Source organism: Micrasema longulum, unplaced genomic scaffold, assembly GCF_059751315.1.
Source record: "Micrasema longulum isolate JH-2025_06_02 unplaced genomic scaffold, ASM5975131v1 h1tg002224l, whole genome shotgun sequence".
Classification (NCBI taxonomy): Eukaryota; Metazoa; Arthropoda; class Insecta; order Trichoptera; family Brachycentridae; genus Micrasema; species Micrasema longulum.
This window is the reverse complement of record NW_028279384.1, coordinates 182292-192763: the sequence shown is the minus strand read 5'-3', so window position 1 is coordinate 192763 and position 10472 is coordinate 182292. Positions and strand designations below refer to the sequence as shown.

At 32.9% G+C, this 10472-nt stretch overlaps 1 protein-coding gene across 2 annotated transcripts; it reads left to right on the top strand.

Annotated features, from left to right (window-relative positions):
* Positions 1-706: 706 nt before the first annotated feature.
* LOC148272704 (putative Ras-related protein Rab-33) lies at positions 707-7322 on the top strand. Of its 2 annotated transcripts, XM_088239690.1 has the most exons (5): positions 738-1060; positions 2222-2341; positions 3115-3264; positions 4194-4369; positions 5431-7322. In XM_088239690.1, the coding sequence occupies exons 1-5, from the start codon at positions 827-829 to the stop codon at positions 5432-5434; spliced, it is 684 nt and encodes a 227-aa protein (XP_088095816.1). In that variant the 5' UTR covers positions 738-826; the 3' UTR covers positions 5435-7322. The 2 variants fall into 2 exon arrangements, with proteins under 2 accessions (XP_088095815.1, XP_088095816.1); XM_088239689.1 differs by having other exon boundaries at positions 707-1060; positions 4194-7322.
* Positions 7323-10472: the final 3150 nt, after the last annotated feature.

Sequence of the window (10472 nt, the reverse complement as noted above, 5' to 3'; positions counted from 1 at the left end):
TTTAAATCTTATTTGTTAAATCTTTGGCAAAAATTCTGATTTATGGGCCAGTTTGAACAAAACATCGCGTTACCTCGTTTAAAATCATGTTTATACCATTTACTTCATTTAAAAAAAAAATATTTTATACTTTGTTTTTTTTCTACTTTCTTGGATAATGTTTTTTCAATGTAGTATGTAGCGACAACCCTAGACGTGGGCAAAATTGTCAAAACACTAGCTAAGAAATCTAAGACAATTTTGCCCACTGAAATATCTATTGTGTTTGTTCAAATAGATATACAGAAAAATACGTTCTATAGCGTCTTTATTATGTATGCAATGAAATATATAAAACTTACTTGCCTCCTTTCAACACAAACTCCGCAACAACAAAAGTTTTGACAATATTTGTAGATATACACAAACAGACCTTCAAGTTTAACTTCAAATTTCAAGTGATCAACTGAAGCTGGCGGTAAACTAAATATTTCATTTTGCCATGAAACTATCAAAATATACTTACCAAATGTAATTTTTATGATACCAGTAACTTTTCTTACTATAAAACTTGATTTTGTTAAGGATTTCGGCAGTGGGCAAAATTGTCATGGCTGGTCAAAATTGTCATGTTTGACGGTATTCAAAGTATAAAAACAATTTCGTCATGTTTCAAATTTCTGCCTTTATTGTAAGTATTTTTATCGGTTGGCAACCCTAGCGCCATAGAGCCAAATGAAATGTCAATTTGCTGTCAAAGTAAATTTGACGTGGTTTGTGTTTACAAATTGAAATCATCACCAGTTGCTGTCACAAATGTTTAGTTACGGTTTTTAATTCGGTTAAGATGGACCAAATACCGGGTTCTAAGTATTTCGAAAACCAGCAATGCTATCGGAGACCTGTGGATGGTCTTTTGCAAAACAAGATTCTTAAAATAATTATAGTCGGTGATTCCAATGTGGGTAAAACATGTTTAACTTACAGATTTTGCGAGAGAGGATTCTTAGAGAAGGCGGATGCCACCATAGGGGTAGATTTTCACGAAAGAACTGTCAAAATCGGCGAAGAAGATGTAAAGGTATGCTTGTAAAATATTTTTCATTTTATATTCGATTTATATCATTCAAGTTGTAAAATTTATACATCTTAGCCGTATCTTAGCAGATTGAAATTGCTGAGCTAATGCCGTACTAATCTAGAACATTGCAACTATCCACAAAAATAAAATAATAATTAAGGTCAATTACTTACTTATATTTATTGATTTCTCAATAATATATACTCAAACATAATATGAAACCTAGATCCTAAGTAAACATTTGACGTTAGGTTCCGTACCCCTTTTAGTAATTATCTTTAATATTTATTTACTAAATTGTAAATCCATTAATAAAAAATACAATACTTGTCGCTTTGATTTTTGAAGTGGCTCTTATTTGAATATGCCTATGAATAACAACTGAGCTGATGAGGACATACGAGATACTCAATAGTCATTATAGCTGTCCAAATTTGGATCACATGTTTAAGATTAAACAAGATTCTCGACTTCGAGGCCACAGTCTCAAGCTGAAGAAAACCAGATTCAATCTAAATCTACGGAAACATTTCCTGAGTAATGTGATTAAAATTAAATGTGATTGTTCTGAAGCCTGGGTATTCTGCGTTGTAATTTATAACTATAATTGGGCCTCCTGGCCCATTGTGGCGCAAATTAAAAAAAAAATATATAGGGTTGTCGATGGTTGGAATAAGCTGTCGCAAGAGCTGGTCTCAACGTGTAGTCTTAATAAGTTTAAAAATAGACTAGATTTATTTTTGGAAAGGTTAAAGTAAGCCAATAACTAACTTTAGTTAAAATATATTTAAGCATATCACCTTTAATCTGCTCGCTTAAAATTAAAGTAATGATAACCATCTCAGAGATCATTAATTAAAATTAAACACTACCTCGTTCACATCCCAACCCTAGAATTTTCTGATAAACCGAGTTATAGAGCAATGGAACAGCCTTTTAGTGAAAATGATGTGTGCACGCTAGGTTAATGAGTTCAAAAACCGCCTGGACAAACACATAAATTTATAAATTTTTTATCCGTATTATCTACATATGTTTAAAACACACTGCAACAGATGTACACGCATCAGCTTAATAGCTGTTATGTATAAAATAATAATAAAATTGGAGTGGCTATGTGGGGTGGGGAAATGATGATGATATTTATGTATTTAATTGTAGCTCCAACTTTGGGACACGGCCGGACAGGAAAGATTCCGGAAATCCATGGTGAAACATTACTACAGAAATGTCAATGCTGTTGTTATTGTATACGACATGACCAAAATCAACTCCTTCAATGTAAGTTTATACATTCTATTGATGACTTCCGTCAGTTACCATTCACTTTCACCGCATGGTTGATTTCTACCGACGATATATACAACTATTCGGTCCCGTCGGTAAAAATCAGAAAGAGTTGAAAATTTTACATAAAACTGCAATCTTAATACATTTGCGGATACTTGTTTCTTACAGGATCCACTCATATGGACACGTATAAAAACTTTTTAATTTTTTTGGATATTTCACTCCGATTGGACTGTAGTTGATGGTTTGAAGTAAATTTACTAATCTACTGGGACGCTTTCGTTTCTGATATTTTTTTTATAGGGATATAATATCTCCTCCTACCATATAATAACACAGAGCTCTTTGCCTCATAGAGTTTGGGATACGTTATTATATTGTTAAATTTTAACTGTGAGCTTTTTGGCCTATTTTCTTTTACTAAACTGTTTTAATATTTTTAATTAACATGAATGTTTTGTACATAACAAAACAGGAAAAAAGGGTTTTGGATTTTACTGATTACAGAAATGTAATAAGCAATGAATTTACTTTGCCTTTATAACATCAGTTAGTTCCTTCACCTGCAATGGCCTCAAATGTAAAATACAGTTAAAAAGGATCACTGGTCCAGTGACGTTTTGTATGTGTTTATGAATTTATTTATTTACTTTATTATTATTTATTTATTTATTTTATTTATTACTTGCAACCTGTTATTGCCCCCAAATGAAATAGTTTTATATGGATATTTTCCACCACTGAACAGCGATGATTGATTTCAGTCTGTGGAAGGTTGGGTTACGGAGTGCTCTGCTCAGGGTCTGGCTCCGGACATCCCTCGAGTGTTAGTAGGAACACACTGCGATACTCCCGACAGTAAAGTCATCACCACTTCCACTGCCCAGCGATTAGCCGATCATTATGGGATGCCCGTAAGTGAATGAAAGAATTTTGTTTGACAAGATTCTGATTTTTAATTCTATTAACTGATGAAATTGAAATTTTATACGGTTGTATCTTTTTTATGATGAGCAAGTAATCTCTAATAACATAGATGCCTGGAGTCTCTCTGTGGACATCATATCGCGGGGTAATTGCTACAACTAGGTAACTTTAAAATCAGCGTTTGTGAGTTTACCCATTAAAACACATTTTTTATCCTCCTCAATAAATGCTACAAATAGACAAGTCATGCATTCAAATCATCGATCAAAATCATGATGTTAATGATTTACGACTTGCCTATTTGTACAATTAATGGCGGAAGATATAAATGTGTTTTTAGTGGGTAACTCAAAAATGCTGATTTAGAAGTTACCTAGTTGTAGTAATTACCTCACCATATGTTCCAAGGAGCGGACGTAAAATGATGATGGTGAATCTTTAATTAACAATGTTTTTAGTAGGTCCAAATGTTTGTTGACAAGGCTGGATTTCACCCTTTAGAGAGTTATTTAGATTGAAATTTCTAGCATCAGAGAGGGAAAACATTTTTGAGGAGGTATATGGAAGTCGAGGCATTTACAGGGCTTATGACCTGTCATTGGCTAGTTTGAGTGGCCATTTTACACACTGTAACATTCACCATTCTGCCTATGTTTTAACATTTACATTTCCTCAACTCTTGAGTCGGTTGACTTTTGTCAAGTAAAAGAGCGAAAATGTGGGTGTGATTGATCTGGCCGATTTATTTCACTTAATTATTTAATTAAATTATTTAAGTATAAAATTGAAAAGTATTTTCAGACGTGGCCTAGTAGGTGAATGGCGCGATTTTGAAAGAACGGCATTTTAAAATGGCAAGATCGTATGATTTCCTCACTAAACCATTATTTATATAATTCAAATGAATTTATTTCAGCTATTTGAAACGTCCGCTCGACTAGAGTCGGAGTCGGGCACGGTGGACGCCATCTTTATGACCCTCGCCCACAAGTTGCACAGTCAGCAGACCTTCCGCGTCGCCTCCATCAGGGACTCCCCCGGCAAGAAGCCGCGCACCATCTCGCTCAAGCGACGCCGCAACAGGAGGTCAAGGTCTGCCCACAACTACTCCAGCACTGCCAAATGCTGCTAGCTCTAACCTCGCAATATAACGAGTTTGTCCAAATGTTCGTATCTACAAAAGACTGGATTTGATCCCCCGAGAAGTTTTAAAGACCGACATATTACAACAGAGGTGGAGGACATTCGGGAGAAGGGAATATGGGAATCTAGGCATTTACAGGGCTTATGACCTGTCATTTGCTGGTTAAAGTGGCCAATTTACACGCTGTGTTTGATAATTCATATTCCTTCAAATCTTCCGTCTGTCGATTTAAAAAAAGTTAAACCCAGAAAATTATGAATGCCGTGTAAATGCCTAGATTTTTATATTATCGTTTCCTTAAAATGCTCTGCATCTCTGTTGCAATATTTATTTATCAAATAAACGCTCAGAGGGCTCTTACAATACACAGTTAAAAGTACATAAAGCATTATAGAAAATAACATAAAATAAAATCATCACTATTACACTAAACATGTAATTAATTCTAAAAAAATTAAAAATAAATAAAGTGAAGATGAGTAGAGAAACACGTTAAAAATAAGAGAATTGAGAGGATGGCTATTCGATGGAGGGGATAGCTGATTTGATTGCAGCAGGAGTGGTGTTGAGCTAGTCCAACAGCTCAGCATAATTATTAGCAGTTCTGTGGATGCTCACCAGGGGAGGGGAGAATGGCGAGTGAAGTTTGTCCTATTGTACTCGCACTGGAACATGTGTCGGAGTCTGGTGGTCCTTGTGGGTACATGAACGTTTATCAGGTATAGTAATTTTGGGACAGCAAAATGGCGATTTTAGTTAAGCATAATAAGTTCGACGTGCACTTGTCTTTTTTGCTTAGTATCGGCGGGGAATCATTTGCGAGTGTCAAAAACAATGTTCAAATATCTAATTATCAAAATTGTCCGCCACCGCACATATGTATATCCTCTTAATAACTCTCTAGGGGGTGAAATCCAGTCATCGTCTTCAAACATTTAGACAAGTTCAAAATATTGTTGAAAAAACCGACTGGTCCAAGAAGAAGTATAAACATTGATAAATATTTCAGATAAATCTTAACTGTTGGTCTTGATCCGGCTCATGCAGCTAAAATAACAGGTGAAAAAAATGACAAGTTCTCCATTTTAAAGTGAGATTCTTGATTATAGATTGTTTGTGAGATAAATTTTACTTGGTAATTATTTTGTTTAATATGTCTCTATTCCTTTAAAATTTTGCATCTCATACGAATTTTAAGTTTAATGTTTGAGATATCAAAAATGTGTATACTGCGATCATTATTTTTTGTTATGAAATATGTAGTAACTTTGAGATTATGATATTGAAAATTATTTAAACAAAAATTGTACGAAATAATTCAAAATAGGTAATTAAATAAGAAATAATCTAGTAAGTTAAGCACCCAAAGAGTTCATTTATTGAATTGCATATAAAAAACTAAAAATTTCATATCTTATAAATATAATATATTTACAATATTTATTGTATTCAAAATATCAATTCCTTCATAGTAGAACTCCGTTTCGCCAAACTCCAGTCGTCTGGATTGCCCGACATCAGGATCGTTGTCAGGAAATAGAAAATAAAGGAGATTTTATAATAACAAATAAAAAGGCGCGTTTCTTTGTCAAAGCTATTAACTTTGCTGTAAGTTTTAATGTGATATCTAGCACACATCACTTATCATCAACTCAAAAACATTTATTTTAGTTATAGATTTGGTAATAATTGAAAGAGCACAATAAATAAACATAATAGAAAATTCTTCCAGATTTGCCTTTGGGCCAATATTTAATTTAAAACTATTAATATTTCTATAAAAGAAGTTAAACCAAAAATATATCACCTTTCAAATAATTTCTAAAGACTGATTGACTTGATTTTGTTTTTATTATAATATAGGTAAATTGTGTATTTAAATAGATCAGAAAAAAGAATGATTTTATATAGAATACAAATACTAGATAAAAAATATAAATTATTTTATTAAAATTCGAAAATAAAACCTAAGACCCGTTAAATCTACTTTTTTGTAACCAAATATTAACTTGTATATACATTGTCACCACTCCTCACCTGTCAATTTTTCAACTTAAAATAATGACTTTTTCACAAACATGACTTATTTATTTATAAATTTGTGTAAACCATGTGTACAGTATTTATAAGTCCTGACGATGAGGCGGTAACCTCGCAACCGGTCAACGTATAACTGAAAATTAAAGCGGTTTATATAAATGTATAATTTCTTTTGCTACTTATTCTTTGATCTTTATTTTTATATTTTTTGTAAAAGTAAATGTTTTGCTAAATTTGCAATTTTTTTATTGATACAATTATTAACAAAATGTTTGATTTAGCATTTTGCTTATTTAAGATTAGTTTAATCCTATTTAGGATTAAACAAATCCGTGAAAATGCTCAATTCATCATATTAATTTAGTACAAAAACACTAATATATATTATTAATATTTAAAGCGTTAACTCTGTGGTCAAACATTTTACTAAATGCTATTAAATATTTGTATCTAATCTTATATATCTTCTTTTTTGGGATAAGATTTATTAAATTTAGTAAACTATCATCTTCAGGGTAGATGGCTCCTGAATCCAACTTACACGGGATCACCCAAAAAAGAAGATACACAACTGTGACCATAGAAATCTACTTACCCAATTAAAATACTAGGTCGGATTTGTGAAAAATTGTTATTTGTTCCAGAAAACCTCTTTCCTACATTCCAAATACTAATTGAAATTATCTTATGAAATTACCTTATGAAATTATCATGTTAAAATCAATTTTAACAGTTAAATAATGCCCGCATTAGTCAAGGTTTCAGTTCTTCATTTTCATATACAGATTTATTGAAAATTCCCAATCATTTTTCATGCGTATTCTTGTTGCGCAGTTAAAATTTGATGACCACAAAAACAAATACATATTGCTTGTCGATATTTCAAAAATTATTTTTCAAAAACTTGACTTTATTTATAAAATCTCCAAATTCAAGTTAGGCTTTTTACAGATTTACAAATGATCAATTTATTTTTTTGCAGCCACTGTACACTCTAAACGCAAAAAAAGAGTTAAGCTTAGCTAGGAAATGATTTACTATAAGAAATATAATTTTATGTAAAAAAATACGTGAATTTGTACTGCTTTTATAAGAAATTGTGCCAATTTTCTTATGTAGGTGCCCAACGATGAATATAAATCTTTTGACTGAAAAGGCTTTTTGTAAGTGATCTCATAAATCACATGAGAGATTTAATAAATAAATAAGTATTCATTATTATATATTTACTATAAATTTTGTGAATTCAAAGGGAGTATTTGGCTAGTGAGTACATAAAAAGGGTACACGGCTAAAACAGAACGGGCTCAGTGCATTTTTAGATTTTTGAGATATTAACGCTATTTTTTTCCAAACTGATAAATGACCAAATGGCTTATTTTAACAATAATATTGTTTACATTATAAGAACCGGTGTCTGTGTATTTCACGTTAGGTAATTCAGAATGGTTTACAAATCAATTTTTGAAAAGATAAAAAAATTGTTTGCAAAAAGTCTGATTTGATTCCTGACATGGTTAACATGAAATACTTACATATTTAACAAGGTGTTTTCACCATAATCTGTCTTGTATATAATATTTTATTGTTCACGTAATCTCATACAGAATTTTAGTGAATACAAACCCCACGACGTGCCAACTTATACAAATGTTGAGATTCATTGTGTTTTACAACATGCTACGTTATGTTTGTGTATCTGTTACATTACTTTGTATTTTCTTTATACAACTATGGTTTGCATTTTTATACACAAATATATGTTTTAATAAAATAATGTCCTTTTATTACATATTTACCATAATAATTATGTGAATTTATTTACTGAAAAGTAAAAAACTTCTTGTTAGTCTGGTTCGTACAATTTTAGTCTGTAATAATCTTCTTGCGGAATTCAAACTCCCTAGTCCTTCCTCCGTCTTCTCAGCAGAATGTCTGGCTATACAAGAAGCTATTCATTTCTGTCTATCTCTCCCTCATACACATGTTGTAATATTTACAGACTCATTAAGTGCGGTTAAATCTATTTCCAACAACCTTTCTAAATCCGCAAGTGATGAGCTACTCTGTTCTATAAGACTTAACAGTTGGAAATTCAGTAGAACTGGTAGAGAACTAATCATAGTCTGGATCCCATCGCATATTGGTATTAGAGGTAATGAGATGGTAGATGAACTGGCGAAAGCGGCTGCGATAGACGGCTCGCGTCCTCTTGAGTATTGTGTGTGTGTTTCCGACATGTCCCCTCGAATTCAGAATGAGGCAAAACGACAATGGAAGACCCAGTGGGAGTTTACCTCCAAATGTAAGGGAACTCTCTATAAAGATATCCAAGAGAGCATTCCAAGCTCTCCTTGGTTCCACACAAAAAAATTGTCTAAGAGATTAATCTCAAACATTAGTAGACTACGAATCGGCCACTATTGCACTAATAGCCACCTTTTCAAAATTAATATTGTAGGAAGTCCATGGTGTGAATGTGGTTTGGACCATGAGACTCCAGACCATATATTCTTTGGCTGTCCAATAAGGGACAAACATAATATGTACTCCTCCTTAAAAAAATATCCTTACCCTATTAACATAGCATCACTCCTCTCCATCCTTGATCCTGAAATTATCCACCATATTTCCACCAAGCTTTCTCTCAAAAAATACGATAAATTTTTAGTTTTTTTTTCAAAAATGTTTTTTGATTTTTATTCATCTAAATAAATTGTACTTTTGGCAGAAATCATCCTTCTTAGGATGGATTGCCTAAATATAAAAAAAAAAAATCTTCTTGCGGTGAGTATAAAATTCATCATAAAAAAATAAATATAAAACAACTTTGTTTTTAACCACTTATTATTTATTTTACTACAATGAATAATCACAAAGGTAGAGCTTCAAATATTTTTAAAAAAAGAACTCGTCATTTAGGATTGAAGTTTGAATCCTGTCCTGACCCTGATCAGCCTCTATAATGATGGACAGAGGATTGAGAAAGTTAAAAGCTTTAAATACTTAGGAGTTCTTTAAATAACCGAGGATGGAAGCACAAAGAGCTCGCAGCCCGCCTAGGAATTGCTGGAGCAACTTTTAACATAATGCGTTTTGTCTGGAACTCTAGTCTATCTATAGATCAAAACGAAATGCCGATTGTTCAACTCTTGTATAATGCCAGTAATCCTATATGGGTGCAAATCTTGGCACCTTACCAAAGCTCAAAACACCAAACTTCTGAGTTTTGAGATCAAGTGCTTGAGGAGAATATTAGGTATAAGGCGGTTCGAAATGCATTGAAATCCGAGAACGGACGCAGCAGCCTCCTATAACGAGTGTCTCGAGGATGCGGCGGTGAACCTGGCTTGGACACGTGCTGCGCATGCCTCAGGAGAACCTAAACCCAAGTTGCCTCTTCTTTAAACCTGCGGGCTTACACCGTCCTGGAAGGCCGTCGATGACGATCTTTCAACTTTATTCGGTAGAAATTAGGGGCGCTGGATTGGCGTGGGAAGAGGCGAAAATGCTGGCTGGCGATAGGGTTTTCTGGGGGCAACTAGTGATGTCCACATGCTCCACTTAGGAGCGAATGTGGAAAAGAAGAAGAAGACGGATTGAAGTTGGAAGAGGTATGTTACGGATGAAATATTAAGTTTATATAAATATCACTGAAGTTTTGAAAAATTCTTAAATGTAGCAAATAGTGAGTTTTGAAAAATTTCCCAAATTTCAATTATTTTTATTAGGTTCTTAGTTATAAGTCTTTTTCAAATAACAAGCGATTTGATGTGAATTATAAAAAAAAATCTTCAGAAAAATTACACTCGAGGAAGAACAACCTAACCCACAGAAGTGAGTTTTGAGATAATCGCAGTCGACATTTTTTAAATGTTTTCAATCTGTGTATTTGCTATTCAGCTATTAAATGAGGTAAGAGTTATTTGCATACGGTCATGTTAATACGACCTTTTCGTCGTTCAATGATTAAAAATGAGTCAAGTTGTACTTGAATGAATCAATATCTTA

Excerpts from the sequence above, each read along its gene's own strand:
- LOC148272704 (XM_088239689.1), top strand. The coding sequence starts at position 827 with ATGGACCAAATACCGGGTTCTAAGTATTTCGAAAACCAGCAATGCTAT. Across the intron at positions 2,342-3,114 it reads CCAAAATCAACTCCTTCAAT|TCTGTGGAAGGTTGGGTTAC; the intron begins GTAAGTTTATAC and ends GATTGATTTCAG. Across the intron at positions 3,265-4,193 it reads CCGATCATTATGGGATGCCC|CTATTTGAAACGTCCGCTCG; the intron begins GTAAGTGAATGA and ends AATTTATTTCAG.